The 18,177-nt window shown below is 41.7% G+C and overlaps 1 protein-coding gene across 4 annotated transcripts in view; it reads right to left on the bottom strand.

The window, feature by feature from the left end:
• The window catches only part of ankhd1 (ankyrin repeat and KH domain containing 1), a 72,515-nt gene that overhangs the window by 43,642 nt on the left and 10,696 nt on the right, over positions 1–18,177 (bottom strand). For all 4 annotated transcript variants that reach the window (XM_060936354.1, XM_060936353.1, XM_060936355.1 and 1 more), the window contains exon 2: positions 305–458. In XM_060936354.1, the coding sequence (XP_060792337.1) occupies positions 305–458 (154 nt within the window). The remainder of the gene's footprint in view (positions 1–304; positions 459–18,177) is intronic.

Below are 18,177 nucleotides of genomic sequence, written 5' to 3'. Positions count from 1 at the left end.
GTGCGCTATTTAACAGAGACGACTCGTTACAGCCCAATCTGCTAACGTGGCTGGTGAGACCATAGGTTTTCCAAGATAAAGTGACTGAACATGAAAATCAGGAAAGTAATTTATACGTCAATTCTGGCCTTTGAGTCTTGAACAAGGATACAGAGCAACAGCTTAACACAGCAACACTAATTTGCTTTGAAAATAACCTAGAAAACAGGTGAGTACAGGCAGGCAGGCAGGCGTGAGAACTGTGTCAGCGCTGCTGTTATAAAAACACACGGCTGATGGTGGGCTGAGACACAAAGAGACGTACCTGCCGCCTCTAGTAACGCCTCCAGTCGCGCTTGTGTCTCTGGATCTACTGTTCTGAGGTCAGCTCCGTCAGCTGCACTGGATAGGAGCAGCTCTGACGCCGTCTTTAGCACTGGGTTATCCAGATCCTCCTGGTCCAAGATGAAGGACTCCACCTGCAGAGTAATAAAACAACTATTTAACCAGAGAACACATTTTAACAACCAGTTACCTCATGAACACATCGGAAAAAAGGGGACAAAAACATTTGCACATCATACCAATACACTACTTTCTCTCGTTAGCAGAGAGTTATAGCATACATAAGATCAAACATCTAAAATGCATTTATCTTTGTCTATTACCATCTTAGGGCTGTGCGATGTCCCCTTAATTGGCATCGACGATGTTTACAGTGCAAACATCGTGATGGACGATCATATCGGGGGGGGGGGGGGGGTTAATACCACATTATTAAATATATTATTATTATTATTATTAAAAGTATTAGACACTCATCCGAAGCTTTGGCACATAAAGAAAAAAAAAGCGCTAGGTGATGTGGAATATTTGGCCTTGACAACGGATATGTGGTCCAGCTGCAACATGATGCCCTACATGTCAGTTACCGTACATTATGTGCACCGAGAGTGGGCAATGCAGTCCAAATGCCTGCAGACGAGTTTCATGCCAGAGACACGTTCAGCGGACAATTTAGAAGAGGCATTGCGCGAGACACTTGCCGAATGGAAAATAGAGGAGAGAAAGATCGCCTGCATAACAACGGACAACGGGGCGAATATTGTCGCAGTCATCAGGCAATTGAAATGGCCGTGGTTAAGTTGTTTTGGGCACAATTTGAACCTGGCCATAACCAACTCGCTTGCGCAACAGAGGGCCGGTACAGACCGAGCGTTTGGAGTTTGCCAAGCAGTCAACACTGCGTTTGCGCACAGCTGAGCTGCGCAAAGCGTAGGTGGAAATGAACCTCCCCGAGCACTCACTGATCACGGCAAGATATTAATCAGCTCCAACAATGAAAGACTAGTATTCAAACTATGAGAAGAAACTACACTTAAGCTATTACTCATTGTTTATTTACACATCAATTGAAGATGCGTTTCGGCCTTTAGTGCGCACTTGAACGCGCTAATTTTTCAAATTTATTAGTGTTTGAATTATTGCACCAGCTTTTAAAATCATGATTTAATATTTTTTTTTACTGTCTTTACATTGGTCAGAATCACCTTCATTCTTCTATTTGGTTTGACAGTATGGCTTAGAGTGGACCATTTTGAGTCTGAAAGTAGGCCTATTTACCAGATTAAAGTTATTTGACTTCTGCCGAAGTCTGCGCTTCACTGCCGTTTGATAAGGTGCAATATTTCCCGACTGAAGTCGTTAATAGGGGCTATTTGTTTGAACAACATGACAAATTTTACATTAAAAGTATAGTGTAGGCTAAAAAATGAAGTCAAAATTTATTAGTAGCATACTGTATTTGTGTAACCACATGTTATGTTCACTAGCACGTCCCTGCACCATAGCCTACGTGAACAAGCGGTAATAGGATATTACTTTATAATGATTTATATAATTATGTATTTATATATAATTATATGTTATATAATATATTTATATATTAAACAAAACTAACTAACTAACTAACTAAACAAACTAACAAAAAAATAACTTTTTAGGTTATATTGGCCCAGATGATATATGCATGTTTATGACAGGAGGGGGCGTGGTATCACGATGGTGGCTCTCCATCGTGATGGATGACCACCATCGTCGATGGACGATGGCATCGTCTATCGGCACAGCCCTATACCATCTACCCATTTTTTTTGCCCCCCCCCCCCAAAAAAAATCTAGCTCGAGTGGTTCTCATCCCTTTTCATGTCCAGATGAAAAGACTTCCCAATCCCTTCCCTCAGGACTTGCGATAAATCATACAACCACCACCTTCAGCTCTGTTCACATCTGGTATTAACATCCATCTCAAGAGATCAGATCACAACTAGACCGATGAGACATCGCCATTCACGGCTGGTATTACGAACACGTTTCTAGTGAACGCCATTGATGGTATTTCGTACGTCATTTCTGCTGAAGGAAAGCCATCACTTCCATTTATTACTACTACGCATTTATTTCTCAGCAGAAATATTCCATGAATCATCTCTCATACACCGTTATGGGCTGTTAATCATTTTTGATCTGTGAATGAAATTTATGAATCAAATGACAGAGGAGATGATGAATGAAATGATAAAAAGGAGCTGCTTTCATCATTAGACCGCTTTACTGTTCAGCGCCATTTCCAAATAAACAAATCAAAAACAGTCTGGCAAATGATTACATGTTCACATTTAGTGCCATGTTGATCCTTTGTTGCTGTCGAGGACGCACCAAGACACTTTCATGTTCACACTACAAACATGATGCCCTCCTATGCATCTCAGGATATCTCTGAATGATTGGATGACTGGGTGTCTTCAAGATGCTTTTGACCGCGTTCTCTCTTGTACTTAGTGTTGAGATTTGAGTCTAGGTAGTTTTTTTTTTGGCTCAGCAAACCAGCCTTTCCTCACAGCTAGTCTCGCTTTCAGCTTCAGAACGATAAGATAAAACACCATGCATTTTTGAAAGAAAATTCGATCTCTGAAAATATCGTGACTGGATTAAATCTTTTGTCTTTTTGTTCTAAACACAAATGTCCAAAGATGGTCCTTTAATTTCATAAAGCCACAAAAGCGAAGTTTTAAGATGAGGATCTCATACTGTCACTATTTTTAAACCATAACATTAAACCCTATTTCTGGTTGATTTCATCATGAGCAACGGTAATACTAGTTTCCAACTTGTGCCATTTATGCTGGTTTGTCCTGATGAAGTGAAAATTATTTTCTGTTCAGTCTTAAAGCAGAACAAACTCAAAACTGGTCAGTTATTCGTGATGGGTCTGATGAACCAGTGACCATGTTTGACTTCATTATTACCAGGCTCATGCCAAATCACCTCAAGTGCACACCCTGACTCAGAGACCACAATGCAGCAGTAGATGATCTGACACCAAACGGTTTCTATTTTTAAATAGGACTGGATGACAAAACTCATGCCCTGATACTAATAGGGCTTCTCGTCCAGCAAAGCCAGTTAATTAACACAAAAGGGCTCTCGTGACAAAGTTCACGTGGGCCACGAGGTCCAGCCCTGTAGGCGTGTTGCCTGGAGATGGAACGTGCAATATTTAGGCCCTGAGCCTCAGTGGAATTACAGTAAGCACCAAGACGAGCTGATCAGCGGGTTTGTCCCTCCCCTCGCCGAGCCACGTCCTTGACCTCCACACACCTGCCAAGGCACTACCCCCAAAGCATAACATCCTGTACACACACTATATGCAGCACTCCAGCGAATGCAGGTGTGTAGGTGTGCGCATGTGCGCGCACACGAGTGAGTTGTTGACCCACAGAGTCTCTTGTGATTGGAGGAGCAGCAGTTCAGGCACACAGCAGAGCTGATCTCCATAATTACGAGTGACTTTGACAATAGTGTGCATGGGAGCCCATAATGACCTTAAATGTAATGTGATCCAATTTAACACTTCAGTTTTCCTTTTCTAACACACAGACGTTATACAGCATTTCAGTGGACCTTTCCTGGGTTATGCTGCTTCTACCTGTATTCAGAAATAAACAAAAATCCTTTAATATATCTAAGAAAAAAAGTGTTACTATAGGATTCTAAGCCATATTGCTAAGCATGGATATGATTTAACACCTCCTGGAATGACTGAATGAACATATTATACCATCCATCGGAAGCATCGGCCATCATCTTGACACCAGTTGGCTTTAAAGCAGCAACAATAAAAGGGAAATGAAACCCACGAGATGTCGTCAATGATGGATTTTCACATGTACAACTAATAATAAAATCCATGATAATTCATATGCATTGCAAGTAAAAAGCACATTTATTCTCTCTCTCACACACACAAAATGTGAAAAGGCAGGCCACTGAGTTCCTCTGTGCAGTTAAAAGACAGCCATGTGTAAATAATTCAGCATCTCCCCCCCACAAGCTCTGCTATACCAGCATGGGGAAGTGTGTGTCCGGTAGACACGTGTCCCATCAACCACATGAGAACCAACATTATATACACTTTTTTGGCCTCCTTTCAGAACTCCAAGATCACACACACTATCAAATTGACTGCTCGCTCGGTTATCTGTCTCGTATCATCTAGGAGATCGAGCAATTCCTTCCATTAAGCTGAAGGACAAAATATGACAAGCTGCCGCTCGTTTATACCCGAGCAGTGGTCAAACCAAAAGACACTAAATGGGAGGGGTCTTCCATGAAAGCATTTCCACAGAAAAGACTCGAGGAAGAGCTGGCCCACCAAAAAAAAAAAAAAAAAAAGAAGTGAGTAAGGCAACAAGGGTGGGTGTGGTCAGCAAAGAGTCCATCTGCAGGCAGAATAATTAAAAGCATGTAGAGCTCAGATGGTGGGATGGTGAACAGTCAGTCATACTTTTCTGCTCTCCACTCTGCTTCTGGGATATATATGCGCATCAACAAAAAAAACAAACAAACAAACAAACAAACAAAAAAGCTGACAGGATGAAAGGAAGTGCCCAAGAGGCAGATGGAGACACAGAACGCGTATGGAGATAGAGTCAGGGAGAGGCTGAGTCACGCAAGAGAGGCTTATTACCTCATCAATGCTCTGAAAGCAAGATGGGTTGTTTTTCCTCCAGCTCGGCTCACAGACAGGACAGGAATATTCCAGTTATGGAGAGTTCTGGCTACAAACACACCGGTAAACACACAACTGCAGTTTGGGTGAAAGTTTGGTTATCTTGTGCTGCTGTGACTTAATGCACTCGAAGACACAACTTGGGTTCCTCGTCCTTTACCTCCACCCTAAAACAACTGGAAAAACAAAGGGAGGGGGAAAGAGGGAAGGGGGGGGGGAGCCTTTCCCACAGTCCTACCAGGTTAAGCCTAAACCGAGAATAGATATCGTGCTAGGATTGTGTTTTTATATTCTTCGTCTTCAGTAAAGAAGCAATACATTGTTCTGGACAGTACAGAAGTGTCATCTAATCAGCATCCACTACCGATTCGTTATAAATAACCTTCAAGGCTGAGAGAAATGTGTTTTTTTGCACTAAAACAGAATAGCAGTTAAACTCAGCAAGGTTTATTGAGTCCCTGGACAGAGGCAACTATTCTCTAAACCGCACGGTAGCGGATATATTCACAGACAAAAGCCAAGTAAATTTAGCCCTTTTAGAACCACCCGCCAAGCAACCGGAAGTAGCAGATGAGAGCCGCGTGACGTCGAGTGTATGTTGGCTACCAACAACATGAGCAACTAAAGCAAGCAGGAATTTAGTGAGGGAAAAAATTCAAGTTTTAGCAGTTTTTCATCAGTTCAAGTTGATGACGACGTACTGACAGAAGAGGCCAGCGATAGGGAAGAAAAGAGTGGTATCGAACCATACAGATTCAAGCGGGGGTCAGTGCCGATGACCGGCTTCAGCCGGCCTTTAAACGCCCATAACTTGGCCACCAGAGGTCCCAGCAAAGCCAAATTTTGCAGGAACCTCCCTCTACACGATCCCCTACGAACCAGCATGGGCACGGCCCAGTAGGACTGCGCCTCAGGACTTTATTCGCCCTGGTGCGAGCTCTACTCCGCGCTTCAATTTTCTACACGATTCACAGCAAGGGAAGCTCGCAGCGAGTTGAAATTTCGCAGGCACGTCCCTCTCCCCATGCCCTCGCAAACCAGCACAGGCACGGCCCGCTACGACCGCGCCTCGGGATGTTATTCGCCCTGGTGCGAGCTCACCTCTGCACCTTAAGGAGTTTGGAAGACTGGAAGTTGAAGATGCATTCCTCAAGTTAGTAGCATTACAGCATGTTGGAAACAAAATGCTTTGCAGTTCATTGTAGCAAAGTTTTCACTAATTAGCGATTATCTTTCAGGAAAAGGAACAGGGCCATTCCCTCCATAGCATTTGTGTTGCTGCACCCGGCAGCGATACATCGCTTTCCTTCCCCTTCTCCATAACAGCCATAGATTGTAGTTTAACGACTTCTCTCTTTCTAGATCATGTTCTGTTGCAAGTTTCCGTCAAAATGAATGTAATCTAGCAGATAGTTGGACAGAAGCTACACTGTGTTGAGGTCAGTAGAAAAACCGCCTATAGACCCTTCCCACTGACGTCACCGGAAACCGGAAGTAAACAAACCCTGCGCCATATTGGAAGACCAAATCGGGTTTTCAGAAAAGGAAAGAAAATAAACGCAGGGTCGAAAATACAAAAAAGGAGGCAGAAAAAGCAAAACGAGTTAAGGTAGGACAAATGGTTACTTTTCTGAGGCAGCCCGCCGTGGCTGCAGGCTTTCAGTTGTGTCATTGAATGGTTACTTTTCTGAGGCAGCCCGCCGTGGCTGCCTGCAGGCTTATTTATTATAGCCCATTTAGTTAAAATAGTTGATATAAAATGTTTATAGTTATGTGATGGTTGTCCTCAGTGTTCGAACTATGCCGATATTTTCGGGGGGTCCCTTTTTTTTCCTGGGGGGGTGCTTGCGCTTGTCTCGGAGCGCGGATCTCCAAACACATGAGAAGCCTATCTTGTGCACATATCACACGGACTCCACACCTCCACACACGCATCGCGTCTGAAGTCATAACTCATCAGGGGAAATCGTGTCCGCATTGGCATGTTCAAAAAACAACCTCGCGTCAACAATGATACCACACGCAAGAACAAAAAAAAAAACAGTCAGGCTACTCAACAACCAACCTGGCAGCAGCAGTCGTTGTCATATCGGTTTATTTTATCTTTGATGTAAAACACAACACTTCGGATATGCAAATGCTTCCCGTTACACACGATTGCTATGTCAATAAACATCATTTTGCCAATATTTTAGAGACCCCCCAACATTTCCCAAATCATGTTTTCAAGGGATCTCCTGTCTGTTTCAGGGGATCTCGGATCCCCCGAGTACCCCCGTAGTTTGAACACTGGTTGTCCTGATTTAGACTGGTGTTTTTTTTTTGGGGGGGGGGGGGGGTTTGCACGATGTTGCACCCGGGTCCAGATTAGGGCAGAACCGGCCCTGGCTACATTTCAGGTGTAGTTTGTTTTATGTATGTATGTACTTGCATAGATGTGTACTTGGTCTTCCAATATGGCGACTACCGAAATCTCGCAGCACGGTGACATCATGCGGGAAGGGTCTATAAAACCACTCACACTTGTGATGTCACGCCAAAGCCAGCTAATAATGGAGACAATGGTACTGGGATTCCCTTGGCAGGAAATTTAAACTCGACAAATTCTGAATGTTCCCGACATTTACGACGTGGGTTTCAATGATAAGTTCATATTGTCGGGACTTGTACTATTATTATCCAAGGGGGAAAGGGGTACATTTCTCTCAGCCTTTAATGAAACTCGCATGTTAAATTTGTCAGAAAAGTAAAATCAAAACTTAAAATTATCCACCAGGATTAGGTTTGGAATTATCAAAACGGGATTCACTGATGACTATCGAATTGGGCAATTTAAATGTCTGTCAGAAGACCATGTGTCTGCAGCTTTAAGATTGACAAAAATTGTTTTTTTTATAATATGCATTTGAGTTTTTCATCTGGTTTGTGTCCTATATGCACCTTAATAAACTTCAGTACAACAAAACATTTTTCTATGATGCATCTTGGGGCTTATTTACGTCCCACACCGCCACCGTACTTCCACGTGTCCTTCACGCCGGAACAGACGTTATGCAATACATCCACTACAGGACAACCCAGAGTCAAAAGTTTGATGAACATGGCAACAGTGGAGGAGGTTGCATTAATGTATTGATTAAGAAAGAGGCAAAAGCAGAGGCAGTGGTGTTGATGGAAAAGTAACATACAGATGCTTAAAATTTCTTACTATAAAATCATTACATTTGCTCAAAAAGTTGCATCATTTTAAAAACATCTTCGTTCTGTCTTGCTTGAACCCCACGATTTCTATTGGTTCGACTCCATTTCATCCGTAGACGTAATTTTCAGAAAACGTAGACCAAATGAATGCAGGGTACGGACAGAAGGCTCCATTCATATCCGTATTTAACCCTGAACATAAATAAGCTTCCCTTGTTGTTGTTACGGCACAAACAAAGCCACACCTTCGTCTTCACTTTTCCCTACAAGTCATCATCTAGGATAAATTAAGAAAATGAACCAGCGTGCTGTTCTTCAGACATCTTCACTATACAAGAATGAAATCAGCATCTCCGCTACTGTTCATCGCACAGCACACGTATAGTTTATAGAATTTTATTTACATTTTAGTATGGTCTTAGTTACAGCGAAGAACTCATTACCATTTATCGACAGTCCAGACTAACAAGCATTCCGACCTCGTCAACAGCTAATTTAAGAAAAACGATTAAATGATAATGCTAGCAAATGCAGCTACAGCCAACTCATAACCACGGTATTTTACAGCTGCGATGATGCAACACGCACATGGTACATGTTACATCTATCTGGCCACGCCCCCTCAAAACAACAGACAGTGATTATTCGGGAGCACAATTTGATGAGGGCATATTATACACAACCTCACAAGCCTGGCTAAAATATCGTGATGGATAGTCTATCGTGATGCATCAAATACAGAAGGATTACAAGTTTCTTTATCCACAAAATAAAAAGTGGAACAAGACGTAAAAATGGATACCTTCAGACACGTTTTCACACCTCATACTTGGTGTAAAAATAAGGAACATCTGTTCTCAATTTCAGAGTGTATATTTAAAAATAAGAACACAGATGCAAAATGAGTGAAATGGAACCGATATGGCAATATAACATTGATAGTGTGTTAAACTGCCACAATATGACAATTTTCTGAGTTATCAGACACCATGATGTATTATTTCTTTAAGAATTACAAACAAGAAGCAACTGATGTCAAAATTTAGTTCATCTTTAAAATGATAAAATGTTATTTTTTTTTATTTTGAAATCTCATTTTCCTCAATCATTTCTGTAGATATTAAAGTATCACTGTTTTGCTGGCAGTTTGTGAGCAAACAGACATGACAAAATCAAGACGAATTATTCTACAATAGACTTTTGTGATATGATGGGTATCCTTGACTTGCAAGTGACGTCTAAGCAAAATAGAAACCTGGATGCCGGCCATGTTGGTGGATATATATAAAAAAAATAAAAAACGCGGGGTCAAACGACATTCCATACAAAACAGTCACGCGTGTGCAACTCCGTTTTTCCACTGCTTTAAGCGTTCTTTTAGCTATGCCATCTCTTTGTGCTGTATACGGTTGTAGTCACAACAGTACTCGTGGCACATTCAGATTTTTTAGAATTCCATCCGTGATTCGGAAAGAGGGCGAGGAAACTCTGAGGCTTAGTACGGAGAGGAGACGAGCACGGCTGAACAACAGTCTGGTTAACACCAGACCATATCACAAGTGAAATATGGTCTGGAATCCGCCTATTGAATTTCTCGTAGGGGAGGTGTGGTTTACGATTTGTCAATGGCCGTTTATTGGACGTTGCGAATGTATCATTTGGCGTATACGTAGCCCATGGCCAATCATGGCAGTTGTACCCGGTGACGTAGTTAGAGCGACGAAGAGGCGAAGAAGAGAAGGAAGGAGAAAGAGAAGGCAAAACAAAAATAGGAAAACAATGGCACCGAACGATTACTGCCGTTTGTGCAAGACAAAGCTTGATCGAAAGTTTGGTTCGTATCGCTCGCCGCCATGTTAAACGTGATCCGTAAACAGTCTCAAATAAACTACAAGCTTCCGTTTGTCGAGTAGTACGCGTCACCGTCTTTCCACCCCTCCCCACTCTCTGATTGGCTCCCTAACTCAGGCGAGCCTTAAGACCATAGTTTCCATGCTGTCTTTTCAGATCGGAACGATTGTGCAAAGCAGCATGGGATTTCCCAGGCTAGATCTAACAGAGGCTAAAACCAAAACGACTCGTGTTTGCAGTAATCATTTTTTCTCGATAATATCATGAATTTTATTTCACGTTGCTAGAATTTTGCTACAAAATAAGCGTTCACTTGCCGTGGTTCACTCGGTCGTTATTTTAACACGTGTATTACCATTTCGCTTCTAGGAGTGCCAGCAAAATTATACAACAGACACAATCCAGACTGGGCACCCACTCAGAAAATGGGCTACGTTTCATCCAAGGTCGGACTTGGTTCTTCAGCAGCCGAACCAGATATCTGGGTACTCGATGGTCAGTAGAAGCATCTCATCTCCAGAAAAGTCTGACTTTTTTTTTTTTTAATTAATATAGGTCAAAACCACACATATCCATCTTCGCTCAACTGTTCAAATCATGGCAATACTGAGAAAATTCAGTATTGTTTACAGACACTTTCAGCAGCTGCCATCCTAGTTGCTTTGTATATCCACCATCATGGCGAACGCTCATGACGTCACACATTTTGATCACATGGTTGCAAGTCATCTATCGCAATCTACAAGTTTGCTATTAAAAATAAATTTAAAGCAATTAAAATTGCTGGAAGTCAGAGTTTTTTTAACTTCCTCTTTTTAAATGTAAAATTTTTTTTTTTAAATTGCAGAAAATTTTTAAATAAATTTAAAACTAAAAAATGTAAACAATTAATTAAAACAATAAAGCTTTTTTTTTTTTTACAGATAACTTTTTTTTTTAAATGTGGGAAAAAAATTTGTATGTTTGTAGACATTAAATAAAACAAATCAAAACCATTTTTTCTTTAAATATGCAACACTACTACGTTGTTAGGAAATTATTCGTAAAACCTTTACAACATGATACACGTCACACAAAAACTGCTTGAGAATCACAATATCATTTTCGTCATATCCCCCAAACCCTATTGTGAAATCTTACATTCATTATCCACCAGAACTGCAAAAGTAATGACTCAAACTCAAATAAAATAAATGAGACGCAAATCCACAAACACTGATTCAGCACCTGATTTTAGATTTGGGAATTACCTTTTAGATTAGATTGATAGATAAAAATGGCACACTGAAAATAAATAGGTAAATAAAATATTTTAACGTCCTCATCGTCATTTATATATTTAAAAAAAAACAAAAAACAAAAAAAAACACCACACTGCAAATATATTTAAACTAAAGACCATTTTGTGAAATGTGCCTGAACAACGCAAGTGTCAGATTGCTGGACATAAATGACGAGACGCAATCATAATCCAAGACTAAGGAAAAAGGGATTCGTGTAATCATTTCTTCACACTGGGCTCTGAAACCGCTATGACTACTTCCACTAATCTGGGATTAGTTTTGTTCACACTGACGTTATCAGACACTCGACAAACCAGTCCAATCCACCGTGTACAAATTATGCCCTTTCTCCTCAACTAAAGTCTAATTTAAAAAAAATCCAAATAAATGACAAGTTAACCTGAGTGATACAACTGCATAAATAAAAAGTATATTGTACTATAGTTAAATGAAATAAAATACGAAATGGTGACACACGGCACATCCTCCACTGTGCTTTTATCACCGATCGCTGGTCTGTTCATGCAAACACAAAAGCACCTTTTTTTGCATGTAGTTAACACATTTCGGTTTCTCCCACTCAGATCCACACACTTTTCAGTCACATTTCAACTAACTGATCACGTGATCCAGTCGTGTTACGCATCTACACAGAGTTTGTTCTGATAGCTGTACTTTCACAGAGAATGGAGTGAACACGTTTCCACCCCAGATGTACAGTGAAGGTCCAGGGTGCTCACTATTTAGCAATCATTCAGTTCTTCCATCATTCTCCAAATAAATAGCTCGCAGTCCCGTCATCAGCATTCCTATCGGCTCATAAGACTCGCATCCAAATTCAGATCCCCCCCCATTCCCGAAAGGCGAATCTTATTCACATTTGGTATCATCGTGCATCCTGAATTGAAGCGGACATGCTGTGTATTTTGGGTTGCAGGTGAAATATTTCCTCTGACAGAGCTGCATGAGAGATTTGGACCAACAAGCAAAAAGAGAGAAAAAAAAAAAAAGTTTAAAACACTTTGAGCATCAGATTAATTTCAATACCCCTCTAGAAAACGTATTGAGCACCACTCCATGTTTTCTATGCTCAAGTGACAAATTCTTCACGCAACTGATGAGGTCTGTATTTGGTTCGTTTCCATTTTTCCGTCATATTTCTGACCAATGAATGAGTTGTGCTCATTTTCAGTCCTATACGTCTCTCAACCGTTTTTTTTGTCTGAAGTCATTTAATTACACACAGTGAGATAAACTACATCAAATAAGCGAACTCAAAGTATCAAATTTTGCTCTGATTCAGACTCTGCAACCACATAAGTGTAATCGCACATTTTTTAATTTAAAAAAAAAAAAAAGTATCTTCACCATTCTTTCCTGTATATTCTAATGCCGCTTTTCCACTACCAACGCGGCTGAGTTGGGCTGAGCCGAGCTGAGCGGGGCTGTTGGAGTTGCATTTCGACTACAACCACGCTGAACCGTGCTGGCTGGAAGTGGGTGGACACATTGGGTGGAGTTAGCGAAAGTGGGTGGACGTCACGTGATGTCGTTAGGCGGCGCAAACAGTGACATCAGTGATCTTTTAAGTGGTAATTAGTCTCACGACCCGGATAGTAAACAATAAACATGGAGTCGTTAGTGTTGCTGGTCTTGGTGCTGTGGCTTGTTGTCACCGACAACGCCAGCAGATACTGGCAAGAGTGTATAGATGAGGCGAGGCGCATAAGGCTTCAGAAATTCTCGTAATTATTATTCTTCCGGGTTTACGGTGTTTACAGATCCCAGCCTGCTCGCGGGGCGTGTGTGGGCATGTGAGGACACTCCTCCTCACCAATCAGTGCACAGGGGAGTGTCTGCTCACGCCCCTAGCCCCACTCGGCTCGCTTCAGCCCCACTCCAAAACCGTGCGAGTTTTGGGGGCTGAGCAGGGCTGAGTCGTGCTGCTCTAAGGTAGTCGAAACGCGAGCCGTGTCCGGCTGAAGTAAGCTGAAAAAGGGTAGTGGAAAAGGGCCATAAGACATCACCATTTATGCAAGTGAAACGTTTGCAATGGTTTACAGCACAGGCTTTTTTTATTTATTTATTTATTTATATTATATATAAAAAAGGCACACAACACTAAATCTAGAACTAATAACACCACAGATACACAGTTTCCTGTAGCAGCCCTGAAATCACATTTAGTTGAAACATCATAACTCACTATTAAAAACACTAGCTATCAAACTACAACTACCCAAGGGTTCACCTTGGTACCACTGGAGGTTTCATGCTTTACCATGATCATGCATCGCTGTCTCTCCGAGGCTGGTTATCCAAGAAAACCTTCTCCGTTATTACGCCTGCGGCTCGGTGGAACAAATCATACCGAAATGTTAGGGACAAGTCTTTGTGCCTGAAAGGAGGACAGCCAATTATGTTGGACACACTTGAGCTGGCGTACGATTCGAAATTTCCTGCCAATCAGAACCTGAGGGCTCCGAATTAACGTTACAGGCTTCCCAGGATGACTCACAGCAGCCCGGGAACACAATCACGTTTTACAGCACATTTCTCTTCCTCTGACTCAATTTACACTAAAGCTTTAAAGGTTGTAGTATTAGTTTATGCACAGGGTGCGAATCTGGTATGAACAAGTGAAACCATGAGTCACCAACTCATTTCTGTGGAGGAAGGATTGGTTGAGAAGATGCGCTCAAGTGAGGATTGTCTGTTCTGCAAAGAGAACAGGAGACCCAGCAATGAACAACTGCTGCTACCAGGAACAATATCACGTCTGCTTTAATGTTTGGGTACGACATGACAAAGCGTTATCGTTTTTACATTTTGTCCTCGTTCTCCAACACAAACAGCTGGCTGAGAAACTGGATTCAGGGATTTGCTGCACACACCAGGAGATGCATTTGATTCCTCTCTCTCATCGGCTGTTTTTCATCGCCATTCTTGCTACTAGTTGTGCAGACTCCAACACTTACACTACATAGTTCACTGCCAAGAAAATCAAACACGCATGAAAATATCAGCGCTCCAGAGACTCAGAGACTCAAAATATCACTCAGACTGCTGAAGTCAAAATCTGTTTAGGAAAAATGTATATGGTCAACTACTTACAACACCCACAATACTCTCTAATGAATCATTATGACTGCCAGGATGGTCTGTTATTTGCATGCTTTCCCATGCCTCCCTCCCTTTCGGTAAATTCCAGGCGAGGCTGCGAACCAACAAAGAACGAGTTCTACACACTTTTACACACAGTAATATTCAAAATTTCACAAATGACCTGGGAGAATTTCTCCAACACAAACCTTACTGAGATTCAGGGGTCAACTTTGTGACTTTTCTGACTCAACACAGCAGATTATTTTTTAAATCTTAAATCAGAACTAACTTATTCTTTTGCCATTCTACTCAAAAGTCATAGACAATCAACACTGACAAATAACCTAAGGATTATTTGTTCTACTCATCAACTCTGCCACAAGCGACTCATCATCTCGACTACGACAGTTGGCGTGGAAGTGTACACATACCAGACCTTTCAATTACACGAAACGTGCGACAGATAACGTCGCAGGCGCCCAAATTAAGATCAAGAGCCCAAAACGCGCTACCAAAAAAAACCCCGAAATGTTGATTAAATAAACTTAGCTGCATAGAACCCAATGTCTTGACTTTCTTCTTTAAAAACACTGAAATTAGCGAGAATTAGCATGCATTTCTCGTAATTGACGCAAAAAAAACGCACCATTCCCATGTTGTTCCAGGTTCGTCGAACTAGCCGTAAGCCTCGCGCAGAGCACAAATTCTCCATCAACAGTGATCGGCATGCCATGATTTCGTGGAGGAGCGAGACTCGTGTACCAATGACCAGAGCGGGATTTCTACGTTAGGTAAATCTTCTTTCTCCTTCTTTTCTTTTATGGCAGTTGGCAAACAGCTTTTTACCGCCACCTTCTGGACTGGAGTGTGAACCAGAATGTTTACTACCCTATTGTGCTAAATTCTCCTAATAATTCCTGTATCATTTAAAAACCTGAAAGTAGCCCTATAGCCCACGTTATCTGACCTCAACTGCAACATCTCTCTGATACCTAGTTTCATATGATTTAAAATCAGGTAAGACTCAATAAAAGAGCTATTCAGGACACAACAGTGTGTATTTAAGGTACAGCTTGCATCTTAAATGCACACAGTTGTGTAAATGTGGGTGGAATCAGTGACTTGGAGCTTGGTCCTCTTGTTGATGATCGTCTTAGGCTACAGCCACACGACAACGAGATTTTTTTAAAAAAATAATATCGCGTCCACATGGGCAACGGATCAATAAAATATCAGGTACATATGGCAACGCAACGCTTGCTGAAAACGATGCAATACACATGCCACACCTCTACGTGTGCTGTAAGACGGTCCCATTGGAGACACCAGAACAATAGAAGTAGACGCATGCGCATAAACCCCTTCTTCTGTAGCATCAGCCACAAAGTTTTGATTATTAATCAGGAGCGTAAAATAGTATCTATTGTCTAAGACACTTATTTATATTTCATATTAAAACGTCTATGTAAATTAATACATAGAAAGCCTGGCCAGGCACGGAACGTTCTTCTGCCTTCACTTTAAGAGAAATTCAGGGCGAGCATGAGCCTAGGTTCTTCCCTGTCACTGTCACACGCACACACCTTCTCACTCCCTATCTTATGGATATAGTCCCTTTAAATCACGTGCTCATTTTTTGAATGGAGACACGGAAAGAGGAATGAACGGGGGTAGATGGAGAGAGAGAGGAATGAACGGGGGTAGATGGAAGCCGGTACACCAACATTGAGATCCTCTGGAATTCTTTAATGGTCTGGAATAAATTGAATGCTACACGTTGATGGATTACTTTGTTCTTCTACGCCCTTTTTGAGGAATGTATTGTCGGACTTAAACCAACATCTGAAGAGGTGAGATCGCTCCTTTTTCTTCCCCATTTTTGCTGGCGGGATTGTCATGTGGTTGTTCTGTCATCGTAAACAAATCCGTTCTACTCATCCAGACGACTTCGCAACGGCGCCGTTGCCAGATTTTTCCACTCTGGAACCCGTTCTCAAAAGATTTCGTTTTGGGGCACCCAAAACGCCGGTGCCGTGTGGATGCCAGGCCGAAACGATAAACAATTTTATCAGATTCACCTGAATCCGTTGCCGTGTGGACAGGGCCTTAGACACTGGCCTTTCATTTAAACTAAGATCTTACACACTGAATTGCGCTGCCAATTCTTGTGACGGGACTGAAAAACCTTTTGTGTCGCAGGTCTGCTACAGGTTTGTCTCTTTGATGGCAACAGTGCAGAACTTGCTTTTTCATTCACAGGCTCCTTTCCTCCAGGCTCTCCTCAGGCCCCAACGCATCTTTTAAATACCAACTAACTGTATTCTAATTATTTTTGTCAAGTACATCAAGAGGGATTAATGCTGTAGACATTTTGCAATAAAGGTAAAAATAACATTCACAGATTTCTTGATTTATTCATAACTTTGTAGCTAAAAAAAGCAGCAGCAGGTTTAAACACAGAGCGCTCAGAAAACAGCACTTTGCGCGTCCAGAAAAGCCCAAATTAACCTGCATCACGACGGAAAATGCCCAAATTCAGAAAAACAGGGTGTAGCCCAAATTATGTAATTGAAAGGCCTGCATACCACAGGAAGCTTGTTACAAACCATGTGATTCATTTAGTGATCCATCAGTAGAGATACTAGTATCAGGTGTCTGTCTGATATCATGCTCATTTAGGCAGAATCTAGTTTTTTTGGTCCAAGTACATTACCATGTGATTGTCGTTGATGTAAGCCTAATGTACACTGATGCACGAAGACAGACGCCAGCGATCTGGCTGCATTTTATAATTAGTAATGGCAATCAATCAAAGCAAAACAGACTACAAACTATGGTCTGTGAGAAACATCAAGAGGAGGAACTACAGCATCTTCATACATTACAAAAGGCAAGAAAGAAATTTTCTCCATGGCCAATTCCCACTCATCAGCCAGCTCTCCACATCATCGTTAGGGCAAAGGCTAACATGTGCTTCCTCCCCAAGATGCGCGTTACACAAGGAAAAGAACTATCTACCGTCTTATGCATACATAACCACACAGCCAGCCATGATTGGCTTGCATCACTGTGATTGACAGGGAAAGTAGAGCATGCCACCCCTCCCACACAGAGCCCTTTGTGACATTGCTCAGATTCAAACGCGCGATTTTCAGAGCGGTTCAAACACTTCTCTGTTGTGCTGGTACGTTCTTGATGGTCAGCTGCTCCTGCTCATTGACTACAAGTAATTCTGACACAAAGAAGGCAGCAAAATGTACTTTACTTCCAGCTGTACAGGAGCACTTTTTCTGAGTGAAACAAAGCTCCTTTTTCTGCAACTCTACTCTAACACAATGCAATTTATATCACAATGCAGCTGAATGCGCAAATCTCACTGGTTTGAGGGTGTAGATCCTTTCCCCGAAAAGCACAACCTAGAAAGTAGTTCCAGTTGTAACACGTATGACAGGTTCATACTAATTAATTATTGTTGCTGTAGTAACTGCTCGTAAACGAGGACTTGTACGGCCGATACGCCACATAATCCAAGACTACTAATAAATGGATTCAAAACACATTTAGAGGGGATTAAAGGAAATAGCACGTGCTGATTGAGAAATAATCCAAATCGCTTGATAAATCACCTCCAGTAACTCGGCAAAATTGCGACCAATTGCTTCAATGCAAGTGAGGAAGAATTACGCA

The sequence above is a fragment of the Neoarius graeffei genome, chromosome 12 (assembly GCF_027579695.1).
Source record: "Neoarius graeffei isolate fNeoGra1 chromosome 12, fNeoGra1.pri, whole genome shotgun sequence".
Taxonomy (NCBI): Eukaryota; Metazoa; Chordata; class Actinopteri; order Siluriformes; family Ariidae; genus Neoarius; species Neoarius graeffei.
Note: the sequence above shows the minus strand (reverse complement) of the source record. Positions and strands in the feature narration are given on the sequence as shown.